The sequence below is a fragment of the Phycodurus eques genome, chromosome 19 (genome assembly GCF_024500275.1).
Source record: "Phycodurus eques isolate BA_2022a chromosome 19, UOR_Pequ_1.1, whole genome shotgun sequence".
NCBI lineage: Eukaryota > Metazoa > Chordata > Actinopteri > Syngnathiformes > Syngnathidae > Phycodurus > Phycodurus eques.
The window spans coordinates 12,829,714-12,847,088 of NC_084543.1; the positions used below are offsets into that span (position 1 = coordinate 12,829,714).

Sequence of the window (17,375 nt, forward strand, 5' to 3'; positions counted from 1 at the left end):
TTTCACATTACAAAATATCTTGCTGCACTCCACCAAACAAAATGTCACAAAGTGGATAACATAGTTACCTACCTTCCATTTAGTGTCACTATACGTCGTCGACATAGATGGTTGAAGTGGAAAACGGCTCAAATTGGGTGTAACTGTGTGCACCCTGACAGATACTGTGCAGCATTATGTATAAACTCCATTTAATAAAAACATGTCTTCGAAGGTGCAGCTTGCTTTAGCCACTAATTTAGCCTTGAAAGCGCATTATTGCAACACATTTTGTTGCGCCCTCCACGTGCTATTGCACGGTTACGCATTGTGCACCGCTTCAGGAGACGGGCCATGAAATTAAACAGCTGCCCAGAGGGGTTGTTTATTAAAACAATGTCACAAGTGAATGCTTTCAGTTATTTCTCAGGGTCGCTAAAAAAATGTACAGGCTGCCCAGCACCCCAAAAAGATTGAGGAAAGATTTCTAGACAAAGCACTACCTGTACTGATGTACTTGGAACAACATATGCTGTGAGGGACAATACCCTAAATCAATTCTGACATGACATGGATCATTCACTGCACATGCTTTAGTTCCAAGCTTTGAAAAATATGCCATAAGACACTGCACACAGAGGTAAATTGTGATCAATTATTGTGACCAGTACAGTATGTTGTCTTTTCCTACTCGTTACCACCATCTATTGGTATTTCGTTGTTACTACAATTTTCTTTTTACCATTTTCTGCCAGCCATTTGAATTTATTACACCACTGAAGAATATGAAGGTATCTTCTGGCAACAAACACACACTAGGATAGCAAATAAAATTACATTACATTGCATTTCTAAATGTTGGGATTTCAGTTCTGTGGAAAGTTTTTAGTATAAAACAAGGGCAGTAAACTTCTTAATTTCTCAATGCACAAAGCAAAAGGAATCCCTTGCCCCTCCCTTTGGGACTGGTCGGGCTCGCTTTGGTTCGGCTGGGGGCCCTGGGTCCTGGGCAGTGGGTGGTGTCTGTCTGGATGGGTCCCCCGTGGGATGGGCTCACTAGCAGTTAATTTATTCCCATCATATGAAACATGTTTTGCAGTTTAACATGGCTATGTTTGAATGACATTAAAATCACATTGTCAATCATCTGACTTGAATAAACAAGCATACAACAGAAGAGTGACTTGTTTGCTCATTTCATTTTGTTCAAAAGCAGTGGCATACTTAAAAAAAATGACACATACATACCATGACGATCATATGGCTAATGTTGGTCCCAATTTAATTCAGATACACAAATGTATTCACGTTCTTTTAATGTATTAATGAGCTCTTTGGACCTCTATAGTTCTGTGTGTGTGTGTGTGTGTGTGTCAATATGTCGCTGTTGTCCTCAATTCTTCTGTGTTGGTATATGTGAGTGGGGCCAGTCCCTGGACTGGAAGTATCCCCTGAGTGCCTCCAGGTCCACAGCAGGGAAGTAGGGACCGATGCGTTTTCTCAGCCACCACTTACCCTCGGCTGCACTGGTACTGCCCGGTTGGCTGAACTTATATCTGAAATGTTCTCCGCGAACCCACCTGAGAAATAGATAAAACCGTGTCATGAGGAGTTAATACTAATCTTCATTTTTATGCATGTTGGTAGAAATACCTGACCATTCTATACAAGTTTAACTATGACTGGAATGCACATTGCAGTGGGGTGAGCTTTGCCTGAACATACAGTCAGGTCCATAAATATTGGGACAGTGACACAAGTTACATCTTTTTTGGCGTGGAACAGCACCATGATGGATTTGAAATGAACCAAACAAGATGTGCTTTAACTGCAGACTTTCAGCTTCGAGGGTATCTGTATCTGAATGAAGTGAACTGTGTAGCAATTACAAGTTTTTATATGTGCCTCCCACTTTTTAAGAGACAAAAAGTAATGAGACAATTGGCTGCTGAGCTGTTCCATGATCAGGTGTGTGTTATTCGCTCATTAACTCATTTACAAGGAGTAGGTTAAAGGTGAAGATTTCATTTAAAGTGTTCTATTTGCATTTGGAATCTGTCACTGACAACTCTCAATATGAGATCAATAGAGCAGTTGATATCAGTGAAGCAAGCCATCATTTGGCTGAAAAATCTAAAGAAACCCATTATAGAGACTGCAAAAACATTACGTTTGGCCAATTGAACTGTTTAGAACATTCTCAAACAGAAAGAACACACCAGTGACCTCAGCAACACGAAAACACCAGAAAGACCACGGAAAACATCTATGGTAGGTGACCGAAGAATTATTTCCCGAGTAGGCTTTACACGATCAGGATTTTTGCGGCCGATCACAGAGTTTAAAAAAAAAAAACAACAAAAAAAACATAACCGATCCGATCACAAGATGGAGCAATGTGCCTATTTAAATGACTTGTTCATTTACTGTATATACTTGTGTACTATATACTGAGTATCTTCAAAAATATTCTCGTCAGGTCATGTATTCTAATCCGTCAGGTCAAACCAACATTACAACATGACAGAAATAATGGGTGCTAACTTACTGTAATTAAATTATTGTAATTAATTTACTTCACACACACACCGAAACTTTAGAGCATGATTCAACAGAACGCTGGCATGTTTACGTACAATCGTTAGTGCTAGCATTAGCTTGCTAGGCGACATAGCGTTTTGTTGCCTGCTTGCGAGCCGTACCGTATTAAAAGTATGTGAACATACATCAAGTAATCCTTCAATGAACGTCTTCTCCCAAGCACCGGTAACCACCACCAACACACGTTTTTTTCCCCCGTTTTGTTCTTTTTGACCAACACAATACACGTGCAATCCATTGTTGTTGTCGTTGCCATGGTAACGAGAGTATCCGGTAGCGTTTGAGTTGACAAGATAAAGCTCAGTGATCGTAAAAGACACGATGCGGTGGTATCGGAATGAAAGATTTTATTGCAGTAGTCTGACATAGTGCAATCGTGAAAGACCAAATTTGTCTTAATCCAGGCATTAAGTGTTGTCTGTCCCACACCGCCAACATGTTTTTTTTTTTTTTAAACTATTGGTGGTCAGATATTTGCAGTACTTCGTCAAAAGACACGCGATAAGGCTAAAAATAAACCAGCTTTTGGATTCAATATACTGTACACAATGTCGACGGGAAGTAAATGTCTTTTTTTTTTTTCAGGCAAAGAAGTGGAATATTATGCAATAGCCTGGTCACTTACCTGACTTGAATCCTATTGAGCATGCATTTCACTTGCTGAAGAAAAAACTTAAGAGAAAATGACCCAAAAACATGCAGGAACTGAAGACAGTTGCAGTCTTGAGTATCACTAGGGATGAAATCCAGCCTCTGGTGATGTTTGTGTGTTGCAGATTTCAGGCTACAATTGACTGCAAAGGATTTGCAACCAAGGTATTAAAAAGTGAAAGTTTTAAGTTTTTGTTCCCTTAAAAAGTAGGAGGTATATATACAAACTCTTGTAATTCCTACAGTGTTCACCTGATTTGGATGCACAGTAAAGAGCATCAAATGAAAACAGAAAGTCTGCAAGATAAAGCACATCTTGTTTTTTTCATTTCAAATCCATTGTGGTGGTGTTCAGAGTCCAAAAGATAATTGTGTTAATGTCCCAATATATATGGTCTTGACAGTAGGCAATTGTCTTTAACAGTTCAAATCTGGAAACCTTTTCAAAGATCATTATGCTACATGAATGGTTAGATAACACTATAAATTAACATACTCCCACAAACTGTAGACTCTTACCTGGGGATGCCTCTGTCCTGGAAGGGGTTGTGGTCTAGTAGCGAGAGGACTGTGCTATCATTAGCTAACAGGCGTCCTGCTATGTGAATGACCCACTCACTTTGCTCGTAGGTCTGTGTGGAAAAGGGAACATGAGTAGTTTTAAAGTAAGACTGAAAAAAGTGGCTAACACAAGAAGGCGTTGGATGCATTCAGGATGCAATGAGATTTGATCCCAAAACATAAAGAAAGACAGAAACAACCTATTCAGACTTGATAAAAAATAAAAATACTAGAGGAAAGGCTTGTTAAGGTACAATTTATGATCTTAAAATGACAAGGATTTGTTTTGCAGTGAATCCACAGCTTTACATGGCTAGGTATTGTTGTTCAGCATCTCACCTGGAAGGCCGCAAACCACATGAGCCAGTCCAGGCGGTAATGATATGGGGAAATGAGGCACGGCCGTCGGTACGGATCTCCCGGCTTACAAAGGAATTGGTATTCCTCCCAAACTGCCTTTGGGTTTTTGGGATCCTCACTCAGAGTACCTTGGAAAATCACCTCAGTGCGCTCCTTGGTAATGCTGTAGAGGGGAGTGGAATTAATGTGTAGTGGGAAGAAAGATTGGAATGGAAAGCAATACAGGTACGAAAGTAGATCGCTGAGGCTTGAAGGATCTCTAGTCTAATCGCTATGGCACCAACTATTAGTAAACCCCTGACATCTAATTGTACTTTGCCTCAGGGAGACATTTGTTCAAATCTTTCAATGCAACAATATGACCACTGAATGTACCTGCCAAAGGCCCCGTAGGTGTTGACGATGCGCAGTGGGTCAAAAGAGGTGTTCATCACCTGTCTGGGACTCAGTAGATTCATGAGCACTGGAACACTCAGACAGCCAATCAGAATGCCCAAAGACACATTGACAATGTGACGAATCTGCATTCCTAATATACAAAAAAATAATAATAATATTAAAAAATTAAAAAAGGCAGGATCAAATGAAAGTTAAAGCAAATATTGTTTGTAGAAATGTATCTCAAAGAATTGCATCTAGGGGGTATTCCAGAAAGGAGGTTCAACACACTCAGTCTAAACTTGAGCTCTGAGTTGATGTCCACTGAATTTGAAAACTGAATATTTGGCTCCAGAATAGCTGATCTGAATTAGTTCAATCAACTCATAATCACATCATTAATGGAGCCCTGATGTGTATTCACCATGGCAACAGACAGAAACTGTCAAGTTACATTTCCCCCTTGAAAATTGAGGTGCCAGTGCGGGCGCACAGTGGTTATGAAACTATATTCCCTAAAATATACAAAAAGACTGCAGCGGCAGCGAAGGACAGAAGTGGTGTGGGAGCAAATTGATGCATGAATGCGTAAATTTAAATGCATTTGTATTTCTCAGAATCAGAATCAGAATCAGAAACAGACTCATCTTTATTTGCCAAGTATGTCCAAAAACACACAAGGAATTTGTGTCCGGTAGTTGGAGCCCCTCTAGTACGACAACAGACAGTCAATTGACAGAGAACACTTTGGAGACTATTTGACACATACAACATACAATCAAAGTGTAAAGGTTCCATTTTCAATACCTGATTTTCATCTTGGTGCGAGCTAGCCTCAGCGAAACATACTTGGAAGCAATTTAAAATGAAATATAAAAACATAATTCAGACAGGCAAAGAATATTTTGCTAAGCCATGATTGGATTTCACTTAAGAGTTGATTCCTACGAATAGGCTATAAACATCCATCCATCCATCCATTTTCTGAGCCACTTCTCCTCACTAGGGTCGCTGGCGTGCCGGAGCATATCCCAGCTGTCATCGGGCAGGAGGCGGGGTACACCCTGAACTGGTTGCCAGCCAATCGCAGGGCACATAGGAACAAACAACCATTCGCACTCACAGTCATGCCTACGGGCAATTTAGAGTCTCCAATTCATGCATGTTTTTGGGATGTGGGAGGAAACCGGAGTGCCCGGAGAAAACCCACGCAGGCATGGGGAGAACATGCAAACTCCACACAGGTGGGGCCGGGGATTGAACCCAGGTCCTCAGAACTGGGAGGCTGACGCTCTAACCAGTCGTCCACCGTGCCGCCAGGCTTTAAACAATTGAAAGTAAATATTCCTTCAATATTAAACATCAGAAGCTAACTTTGTACAGTATATGAATTAACTACAAAAAAAGGTTACCAAAAAAAATAAAACATTTGCGTTCCACTTGGACCACAGAAAGAACATTTCTATAACAGCAGTGATAGATGAAATAATAGCAAAAGGTTAAATTTCATGTACAAAAATAAAATATTTTATTTTATTGATAATAAATTAACCAATTGTTTATTCAGATAAATGAATACAAACTAAAATCATGAGTAAAATGGTTTATTCTCCAAAAATAATTATTTTTTAAATTTTATTTATAATCAAATTATAATCAATCATTCATTCATTAAAATAAATAAAATATTGTTTAATTTATTAATAAAAAACATTTTAATTGTTAGAGAAATTAATACAAAATAAATACATTTATTTAAGACATTTTACGAAAAAGTCCTGAAATAATACAACAAATGTAAATGCTCGCATAAAAGAACTCGTTTCCCCACCCGTGAATAAGACTGAGCCCAGTCTGAGTAGCAGTGTCATAATTGAATAAAACATAGAATACGGGATTAGAAATATATGCAATTAAGATACATTGATTTTGATAAAACATGATATTGTTCGATCAGAAATTAATCTGGGAATGCTATCATATCATTTTAAATTTAGTACAGCCTCAATATCAGTGGGATCGCAGAGAAACAGACATGCTGTTGCTTCAGATTTTAGCTTACAAAGCCTTCTAGCTAGCAGGTTAGGTTCAGAGTTTGTTACCATGGTGACTAACTAAAAACAATTCTTACCAGTCTTCTGGACCAGATAATTCAGTTTCCCTCATCTCAAGGAGAATTTAAAGTTGTCACATAGCCTGCTTTGTGGAATACCCCCCAGGTGGTATACTGTATTTCTTAACACATCACATTTAGTCATTAAGAAGAAGATACTTGTGTTTGTGGTCAATTAAACACAGTTGTTATAATAAAAAACAATTCTCGGTGGCATGGACAGTAGTATAATTACCTTTAGTTGCTTCAGGGGTTCGTCCACTTTTATCCTCATCCTGAATCTTCAGTACTGTTTTTTTGGCTCCACTTCTGGAGCGAAACAAGAAGCCCAGTGATGCGTCATCAAAACAGGCCAGACTGGGAACAATGCTCAACCAGTTTAGGAAACTGAGGTTCCCGCTCAATATCAGAACTATCTAGAAGCCGTAAGACACAGCAGAGAGGAGGAATGATCAACAATTATAATTATACTGTAGCAAAAAAAAATTTTTATCCTTTATTTAAAGATGATAAGGCATGTTGTAGTTATCAAAATACAGAGAGCAGTTTTACACAAATCGAAATAGCAATTAAACAAAGTCCTTAATCCATAGGTGTCAAACTCAAGGCCAGGGGGCCAGATGCGGCCTGCCACATCATTTTATGTGGCCCGCGAATGCATATCATGCTCGTCAACTTCCGTGATTTTTGCTAAAATCTGTACCCAAATTCCAAATTGTCATAATAATGTTGAGATGTTGCATTTTTCAATACAATACAACTTGAACAAGTATTATCCTTGTCTCTGATTTCAAAACTAGTTATCCTTCAATTTGTTGTGGAATGGTAGTGTTTTTGTCACGATCACACATTTATATGGTTTCACTACAATGCGGCCCGAGACGAAAAAGAGTTTGAGACCCGTGCCTTAATTGGTTAACTCACAGAGAAAAAAAAAATATTACAAAAAATTGCAGACTCATTGCAGACTCATTTTTAGTATCAGTCTGAAACATTTTATACAAAGGACCAAGTCACAGCACGCGCGCGCGTGCACACACACACAGCACAATCCATGGTTTGGTTAGATACATGTCACGTATCCTTCATTGTTGTTACTTATTAACACTTGCTAGTAGTTTTGATTTATTGGTTTCCATCCCAGTGCATTGTCAATTTGTCATAACCATTGACGTAATTCATTCATTCATCTTCCGTACCACTTATCCTCACTAGGGTCATGGGCGTGCTGGAACCTATCCCAGCTGTCTCTGGGCGAGAGGTGGGCTACACACTGAACTGGTCACCAGCCAATCGCAGGGCACATATAAACAAACAACCACTCGCACTCACATTCACAGCTACGGTCAATTTAGAGTCTTCAATTAACCTACCATGCATGTTTTTGGGATGTGGGAGGAAACCGGAGGACCCGGACAAAACCCACGCTGGCACAGGGAGAACATGCAAACTCCACACAGGCGAGGCCGGGTTTGAACCTGGGTCCTCAAAACTGTGAGGCAGACGTACTAACCAGTCGTCTAAAATGATTTGTGTTATTTGTAATTATCCCAACACATCTATGAATCCAGAATACAACTTACTGAAATGTATAAATACCTTCACTAAAGTAAAGAAATAATAATAATGAATGTCCTGAAGTGTATGTGTCTGAAATAATCTACCTGGAACAGGATCTGGAGTGCACCATTGATGATGCACATTCGCCTGCCCAGGAAGGTGAAAAAGGGGACAATGAGCTCGATGAAGTGGTTGGATAAAGTCTCGAAGCGATGGAACCACCAAGGAGAGCGATGCATGTAGTAGGACATGGGGTTCGGAACAGGCTGGGTCTGTAATGAGATTGAAGGGCAGAATGGACTTTAAATAGAAATACATTACGGTGGGCAATCCAATTTTACTCATCTACACCGATACAATATATCACAGCGAAGCAAATCAATCTACCTCATAGTGATAATCCATGCAGGTGAGGTCTCTCCAACATTTGTCCCCTCTGATTTTAATCAGGCCCTTAAATACAAATATGATCCAGTACAAGAAATTACAACACATTTGTGCAAGTGTAATTACATGTGTAATATATTATTAACAGTAGTGCTTGATATATTTAGTGGTCAAAGGAGAGGCAGGGAAGATAGTTTCACTCACAGCTCCAAGCATGATGCGAACTATAAGCCACCTGAAAGTCCAGATGGAGATGAGTGATGGGGGGCTACGGCGGGGGACTTGAGACAGAGTCCAAATTGGACACAGGAAAATGGCCAGGAATCCGGTTTCCAGCAGCTGACTCTCCCAGCCTGGATGAACAATAATACTCTCAGCTAATAGCGACTACCTTTGTAAAAGCAATATTTAAAAACAGATCTCAACATGTTTAGTTCAGTTAAAGAGGATATATTTTGTCAAACCAACTTCTTCTAGTATTTGGGATGTAATATTGTCTCTATGATGTCTCAGTAAATATGTGAAATATGAATTAAAATCTTTCTAGAGCTTATCTACGTCACTAGCGGTTATATCCGCCTACCTCTCCGCTCCCGAGCCAGTGCTGTCAACATAACAAACACGTGTGCTCTCACAAGTGGTTCTTCGACACAGAGGCAACCAATCAGCGGAAAAGGGCGGTCTTAGCCAAATATGGATGAAGCAGATACAAAACAGGGTCAAACAGAAGTTGCTGTCAGAGGGGCCATGTTAGAGAGTCACTCTATGGCGCTCTAAATAGCCAAAATACGAGACCTTTACGGTAGAAGAACATATCAAGTCGGGAAGGGCATTTGACAAAATTATTGTAATCAATTACAGCAAAAAAGTAATCCTTCTGAAAAACACTATCATTTTACTAGGTACCTACTAACTACTAAACCACGTACAAGCATTTTTGTCATCTAAGCATATTTTCTAATATTATGCTGTCATTAAAAATTATATATCAGACCTGTACGCCTCAAAGTAAGCTTTTCTTCATTTCCGCTTCTTCAAATTGTGTCACAGGATTGAATAAAGCAAAAATAGTATGTTTTGAAGACTGTACACTGAGGAGGCACCATCAAGTAAACTTACCAAAGGAGTACCTGCACAGGAATAAAAAAAAAAAAAAAAAAAAAAAAAAAAAAACATGTTAATATATTGATACAATTAAGTCCATAAAGATGTTTTTTTTTTCAAGATATACATACATATATATTACAATTTCAAATAGTTCCCAGTATCTTAATAATACACCTTTGACATGTTTTTGTCAAAATGCCCCAAGGATCAAGAATCATATTACCCTCCACGCCCTATATTTTTGGAATCACCAAAATTAGCCTGTTTTGAGGAGTGGTCCCGTCACACAGCACTGAATAGCTTGCTCACAGACACATTTTCAGAAATAGGCAGCTCACAAAATATTTACTGGGTTGCGTAATTTCACACAATGTAGATAGGCATGGCCTTCAGAGGCCCACCTATTTGCATCCAAGCAATTAAAAAGTCAATTTTCCATAATACGTCCCCCTTACGATTTGAGCGAATCCAAAACTTACCACAGCTGTCCCACATTGACCAAGGAATGGTATAGCACCCACAAGGACACCATGATCACCACATTGGCCATTCCCGTCACCAGAACAAAACCGGAGAGGGCCATCCCCAACAAGGCGATGCCATCTAGGTTGGCATCCATATTGCTCCAGTCCAAGAACCAGAGGATGGACGGTGTGTATGCCAGAGCAGCCATGCCTATCTTCCCTCCCACGTAGTGCTTGACACTATTGAGGTAGCTCTTGCAAGGCATCAGGCCGTTTTCACCAATCAGCTGTTTATTCTGGTTGTACGCGACACTGAACGCCACGACTATAGGAAAAAGACAAATTGGAAACATTTCTGAATGTCATGACAATATCTTTATCTACAGAAAACATTTTGAATTGGTGATGCCCCAAAGCTATTTGTTGTTGTTGTTATTGATTGGAGTACAACTAAAGCTGGGAAATGAATGGATTTTACCAATTCGTTTGAGTTTATTTTTCAGGATCAATGTTTTCATTTTTCTTTGTACTTCTGTGGCTGCCATGATTAAGAGAATGTCCCCACAAATTTGCACTGCTTCCATTAGCAACATGGCTGCGAACAGAGAGGAGATAGTCCAATCAGTATTGCCAAATTAGTTATTGGTCGCTATATTAAGTTATTAGTTTTCTGACCTATCTCGCAACTACTTGACGTTGTCTTGTTAATAACACTTTAACAAGTGGAGCCCAGTGGAAGGCAATCATGGAGTAAATCCCGCTGAAAATTCCTAAAGACATGGTGCCCATTCATAGGTCACCATATTGGAAACTTTTGACCCGAGGTATTTGCTTCCAAACACCAAATATTTTGCCCAGGTTGCCTTCCCTCACCTTTTCAACTCTACGTGAGAAAAGACCTTGAGTGAGCTGGTTACAGACATACGCAGCAGTAATGCGGCATGTGGTTTGACCATTCCTTTTATGTTGAATTGCTGATTTAAAAAAATGTTTATTAAGGTTGTTTAAATTTTTTTCCACATAAATGTGTGTTGTTGTTGTTTTTAAAATTGTCATACGCAGTAGGCTACAGTAGTAAATTAAAAGGCAAATTAGGAATGAGAGCGAACAATGGGGTGTTTTAATTGCCAAGTGAAACGTGACAATGTCTTTAAATGGACTGGATTTACAACTAGATGTGAACTTAGAGACGTCAAAAGTGCGTTTGACGTTCTGGAAAAACAACTTACGACTGCATACTACTCACAGTAAATAAAGGCAACGGAGCGCAGCAGAACAATACGAGTGAGCCAAAAAGTCCCCGTTTCTAACGACTGGAGCTTCTTTCCTTTCTTGGTGCTTTCGACTGTGCTCGCCGCATCTTTTCTGCCGCTGCTGTCTGTACACTTTGCGTCTTTCAAGCTAGCTTTGAGGCGTCTTCTCCTGACAGAAGCGACATTATTTTCACCGGAGGTCGCCATGTTGCTGGCTGTCACACGGTCACGTGACCAAAGACAGGCGGAAATTTTATTTTGCATTTTATTTTTATCTGATTATTATCTGAAGTGATATTGTGTTTGACCATTATTATTTTTAAACAAAGTAAATATTTAAATTAACCTTCCAATATACCGTATGTAAGGTGTCAGAGATCTGACCAACCAATCAGAGGATAGAAAATGCTGACGTTGTTTATAGACGTAAGGCAGACCCTGTGAGGCGAATTGTAACTGTGAATAGGAGTGTTATTTCTATTTTAATATTCTCAAATTTGTACGGAAAAAAAATCTAGCAGTTTCATTTTTAAATTAATGGACCTAAGAAAACATCAACCGTGCAGTCACATAGATTACAATGAAATTAGAGTGCACACAGAAGACAAACACACAAAAGTTCATATGCACTGGGTTTTTATAGTAAAACAAAGAATTACTGTGATTAAAATAATGAAAATGTTTTTTTTTTAAAGAAAAAAAAACACTAGTAAATCCTTCAATGCAGCGGTAACAGTTTCACAATGACAGTAAAAGTTCAAGAGAACAAACAAAACCAAGAGCTGTCATATCCTGCATAAACTTAAGAGAACGTTTTAATGCATATTTGTGGTCAACAGTACTTTGCAGATATAGATTGAACATGGTTTCAATGTCAGTGGTTCAAACTCACTTAAAACGTACCCACATAAACTCACACACCCTACAGTCAATAAATTAGCAATGCAATATTACTCAACTGGTGTAAATATCACTTCGTAACTTTAGAGTTCAAGGAGTTTAAACCATTCACGAGACAAAATTCCAAGGAAAGGACAACATGTCTCATACAGGTTGGTGCAAAACTGATCTCATTCACTCTTTTGGCCTCACATCACCTACAGTACAGGAGCTTTGAGTCTCATGTTAGTTTTCTACATAACGGGTTCAATGATATAAACCTGTTCTTTTGTTACTAATCATCTTTCCTGATGGTGGTCTACCAACTCCTACAAACGCCCAGCCCTTTGCCTCCAAACCACAGTCCATGGTCACACTGTTTCTGATCTCAATGAGACCAGGTCGAGTCCAGCTTCAGTCTTGCTTTTCTTAAGGCCTCAGGGTTTGTGTTTAAAATGAGCCTCCACTGCCCAAAAAAAAAAAAAAAAAGAAAGGTTCAAGTGTTTAATCGTGACAACATTAACATGTAACAACATGTAATTAACTTGGTATCAAAGTAAATACAAAATGCACCTCTGTAGTAAAATCAGTCAATATATATATATATATATATACATACAGAGAGAGAGAGAGAGAGAGAGAGAGAGAGAGAGAGAGTATCCTTAAATAAATAAAAATGAAAAGAAACCTACACATGATAAAAAAAAAAAGTAAACATAGTACTACTAGCATGGTGGGCAAATGGATTTTGCAGTTACAAAGGACACCGTTATTACTTCTTAATACTGCACATGACAGTATAGTCACATGGTCCACTGCAGTTATCACTTATTGTCGTGATTTATACACTGGTGTCACAAAACATAATTTTTGGTTTGACTAATGATGTGTTCATGAAATTAATTACAGTAATTATCTCACTTTCTTCTAGAATCACTTGTGTACGAAGAGCTATTATTATGCATTCAAAATTCGTAGGTCTAGTTTAAAGGAATAGGAAAGTTGACTTTTTAATGGCTTGTATACAATCAGTTGAGTCTTTGGAGTGCATGCACACCCATAAAATGAGAAATTAAATGACCAAGTATATCTTTTATGTGCCTATTTCTTAAAATATGTCTGTCTAAATAGTAGACCACCCTACATTGAGGGTCTCGACCCGTAACATGACCGACTAAGCTGTGCAAAAATCCAGAGCCATTTTTCCAGCAACATTCTGGCTAAACTGTCCGAAACAGTATCATGGGTGAGGCACTATCAAGCAGAAACACGCACGTCCCCTATGAGTGTGACGCCCCCGCTATCATGTCAAAGCCAAAGGGTAAGCAGAGCTGCATTGAGTATTTTGTATTATTCTTTTTTTATGCAGATTAGCGTTACTTAACAGTGTTAGCTTCTGATAACTGACACATACTTGACCGCTTGGTGAAGTTGGTGGTGGGGTGTACTTTTATCACCTAAAAATGGGCTAATTTCAGCAAGATGAGAAATAGGTCGTGTAAAGAGTAATATATTTCTTGATCTTCGGGTTATTTCGATGAAAGCAGGTCAATGACGATTAAAATCTGGGAACCCAAATTGTGAAAAGAAATGAATAATACAGTGTGTCTTTTTAAAGCTTCGAAAAGGTGTGAAAATGTTTTGGATGTCTCATAGTTAGATATGTAACTGATAAAGCCAAATCCAATAGTTCAAAATAGTTGTGTTAAAAAAAACAACAACAACACTTCAGCCTGTTCTCAATAATGTCTTTCCAGCTTCTATATACCTGCGTATTCCTGCGGCCTCATCGGTCGATTGATAACCCTCTGGAAGGCTGCGATCCAGTCTCGTTGCTCGGCCTCAGTCTCGCAGGCAAACACGAACTTCCTGTCCGGTGTGACGATGGTGATGCCGTGATTCCAGTGATAGCCCTGGATGGTTGGGGGCAGGCCAGGGAGAACGGTGTAACTGTTCTCTTTACTGCCGATGAACACTTCGCCGCGGGCGTAGGCGTCCTGGGAGAGTATACGTGAGCACAGAAAGCACAGTTAACGAAACAAGTACTGTAGTCAGTAAAAATTAAAAAGGTGGAGAGGGTGCATTTTCTATCATACCAAAGGGTCTTTAAAATACATCAGTCGTCTGTCATCCATTGTGAACCACCTCTTCTTAAAGCCCTCTGTGTGCTGCACCAACAAAAAAAAAACCAAAAAAAAGGGAAATAAGGGAACTAGTTTCGAATGACATAATCCACATTTATAGAAGGAGTCAGTGAGGTAGATATCGAAGTCTAAAATGACAACATGTTTGAATAGTTCTACTTTGTAAATGCAGGAAATACAGTGTACTGTTTACTGTTATTCATAGGAAAATAGGGATGCCGTCAAACTGAAGAAGGAGTCCTAGCTGGCCTTTTTGGCCTGTGGGACTCCTGAGGCAGCTGATGGGTACCGGCTGGCCAAGCGGAATGCAGCTTTGGTGGTCACTGAAGCAAAAACACGGGCATGGGAGGAGTTCGGTGAGGCCATGGAGAAAGACCTCCGGACGGCTTCGAGGAAATTCTGGTCCACCATCCGGCATCTCAGGAGGGGGAAGCAGTGCACCACACAACACTGTGTATAGTGGGGATGGGGCGCTGCTGACCTCGACTCAGGACGTTGTGAGTCGGAGGGGAGAATACTTCGAAAACCTCAATTCCACCGACACGCCCTCCCATGAGGAAGCAGAGTCTGGGTTCTCCTATCTCTGGGGTTGAGGTCACTGAGATAGTTAAAACGCTCCTCGGTGGCAAGGATACCTCCTGGTGAGGTGTTCGGGGCACGTCCCACCGGGAGGAGAACCCGGGAACGACCCAGGACACACTGGAGAGAATATGTCTCCCGGCTGGCCTGGGAACGCCTCGGAATCCCCTCGGAAGAGCTGGATGAAGTGGCTGGGGAAAGGGAAGTCTGGGTGTCCTTGCGAAAGCTACTTCCCCTGCGACCCGACCTCGGATAAGCAGAAGAAAATGGATGGATGGGTGGATGAAATCTGGACCACTTTAGTTGAACACAAACCTATTGGTTGTACTTTCTGCCATCTACTGGAAGACCATTTAGGTGTTCTGCCTGTCACTATGCAGGGCTGGCATAGATAGATGAACAAAGATACATTATTTGTCGTGTATAATTTTTTTTTGGGACCGATTAAGTGAAATTGGATAATTTCCTGCCGCACACCTGATGAGCTGTCACAGCACATTGGTTGGAAATCACTGATCTAATTAATCATGAAGGTGAAAACCAGGAACTTGAGTGACTTTTTAGAAGAAACATTTTTTAATTGCAGCAATTTATCACAAACGCAATTCATGCATCCATTTCCTTTAGCGCTTGTTCTAACTGGTTGTCAGTGAGCTGGGTGGGGCCTACCCCAGCTGACTTTGGGCAAGTAGCGGGGGACACCCTGGACTGTTTGCTAGTCAATCACAGCACATATGTTGACAAACAATCAATGACGTTTACATCTATGGACAGTTTACAGCGTTCACTTGGGCCAAGTATATCAGATCGCACCACAATACAAACCTTTGGACCTGTTTTCTCCATGAAGCCTTCCTTCATGAAGTTTCGGGTCAATTTTGGCACCAGCTGGAAAGCAACAAAACTAAAGTGAAAAAGAAGCATCAATCAAATATTAAACGTGTTTCCTAGCGTGCCTACAATTTCAACTTATACAAAAAACATTTCTAGACTAATATATGCTGAGGCCATTTGAATAATTAACATTAAAATTCAAAATTAAAATCTATCTTTGAGGACAATGCTTAAAATGTAAAACCTTGCAAAATGTGCTGTCAACAATATAAAAAAGCAAGACAATGTTGACGAGTGAAAATGAGTCAATTTAGTGTCAAATGAAGTCATCTAGCCTCACCTCCTCATTACTCGCTCCAGGGAAGGCCACTTGCAGGTAGTGGAACCTGGCCGCTCTGATTGCATTGAACCAATCGACCATCTCCTGGTCAAGAAAAAAATCATCAGACAGCCGAAGTTAAACAAAACGTTGCTTTTCAATGTTGTTGGGAAGGTTGTGACAAAATGCGCATGGTGTAGTCAAGTGCATTTTGGTTATGAGGATGCTGCAGCGTGGGATCGATACCTCACAAGAAGGCTGAATGAACTCAATGAACTATATGTTCCACTTCTTGGCCAGCAGAGGGAACAGTGCTCTAAAAGTGGGAAGTGTCTGCCTCTTTCTTTGCTATAATCTTCTCAATTTTAATTAAATTTTTCACCCTTTGAGTCATAAGCTGCAGAGATGGAATGACATTGTGCACAGCACGAGATAATCCCCCAGAGATAGGAGGATGCCCACACAGATTCACTCATTGTCCCGTTTCATCAATAAATATACTATGTTTAAGGAGCTGCTCTTTGTTGTTAAAATGAGCAATTATATTAAAAGTATGCATATGATTTGAAGATGCAAACAAGGCCAGATTCATGCACAGGTTAAAATTTAAGGCCCAAAATGACCATTGGCAAAACATTGACTCCCTCCAGAGCAGGACATGTTCATCCTTGCGTGCATGTCCACACTGATGATGTTGCGTGGGCGGCTCCACCACTGGCCGATTTACCTGTATACAACCTGTTACGTAACAGTGGGGAACACTGGAATACTGTAGGGTGAAACAAAAGATTTACTTGACTGTTTAATTTCAAACCTGCTGGATGGGCACGCACTCCAGAGACCCAACGGTTTGGATATAAGCAATTAAAAAAGTCTGTTAACGTAATAATGTCCTTCATGAGCTGATTCAGTATATCTACCGTATCTTACAAAAGTGAGTAGGTTTTGTAAATATTTTACTCTACCTTTTCAGGGGACAACACCCAAGAAAAGAATTTGCTAGAATGCAAAGTAGTCAGTGTACAGCTGGTACAACAGTGCACATTTTGAGTGAAAATGTCAAAATTCGGCCCAATTAGCAATTTTCCCACCCTGGTGCTATGTGACTCGTTATAGTGTAACAAGTTCTCCTTGTGAAAAGGGGAGCAGATGTATTCAATATGGTGTTATGACTTTCACACTCTCTCATTTGGACACTGGAAGGTC

At 39.9% G+C, this 17,375-nt stretch overlaps 2 protein-coding genes across 3 annotated transcripts in view; both read right to left on the reverse strand.

Annotated features, from left to right (window-relative positions):
* Nucleotides 1–242: 242 nt before the first annotated feature.
* lmf1 (lipase maturation factor 1) lies at nt 243–11,621 on the reverse strand. 2 transcript variants are annotated; one of them, XM_061706001.1, is made up of 11 exons: nt 11,408–11,621; nt 10,177–10,486; nt 9,710–9,720; nt 8,795–8,943; nt 8,591–8,656; nt 8,308–8,475; nt 6,879–7,059; nt 4,528–4,681; nt 4,132–4,315; nt 3,751–3,863; nt 245–1,559 (listed from the first exon to the last, which is right to left on the reverse strand). In XM_061706001.1, the coding sequence occupies exons 1-11, from the start codon at nt 11,619–11,621 to the stop codon at nt 1,373–1,375; spliced, it is 1,737 nt and encodes a 578-aa protein (XP_061561985.1). In that variant the 3' UTR covers nt 245–1,372. The 2 variants fall into 2 exon arrangements, with proteins under 2 accessions (XP_061561984.1, XP_061561985.1); XM_061706000.1 differs by lacking the exons at nt 9,710–9,720; nt 10,177–10,486; nt 11,408–11,621 and adding an exon at nt 9,174–9,693 and having other exon boundaries at nt 243–1,559.
* Nucleotides 11,622–12,033: 412 nt separating this feature from the next.
* LOC133417890 (arf-GAP with dual PH domain-containing protein 1-like) overlaps nt 12,034–17,375 on the reverse strand; it is a 28,153-nt gene continuing 22,811 nt past the window's right edge. The window contains exons 7-11 of the mRNA XM_061706097.1: nt 16,191–16,274; nt 15,842–15,904; nt 14,390–14,461; nt 14,062–14,290; nt 12,034–12,759 (exon numbers count right to left, since the gene is read on the reverse strand). Of these exons, the coding sequence (XP_061562081.1) occupies nt 12,731–12,759; nt 14,062–14,290; nt 14,390–14,461; nt 15,842–15,904; nt 16,191–16,274 (477 nt within the window). The 3' untranslated portion in view covers nt 12,034–12,730. The remainder of the gene's footprint in view (nt 12,760–14,061; nt 14,291–14,389; nt 14,462–15,841; nt 15,905–16,190; nt 16,275–17,375) is intronic.

Excerpts from the sequence above, each read along its gene's own strand:
- lmf1 (XM_061706001.1), bottom strand. The coding sequence starts at position 11,621 with ATGGCGACCTCCGGTGAAAATAATGTCGCTTCTGTCAGGAGAAGACGC. Across the intron at positions 8,657-8,794 it reads TTCGCATCATGCTTGGAGCT|GGCCTGATTAAAATCAGAGG; the intron begins GTGAGTGAAACT and ends TTTGTATTTAAG. Across the intron at positions 7,060-8,307 it reads CACTCCAGATCCTGTTCCAG|ATAGTTCTGATATTGAGCGG; the intron begins GTAGATTATTTC and ends TACGGCTTCTAG.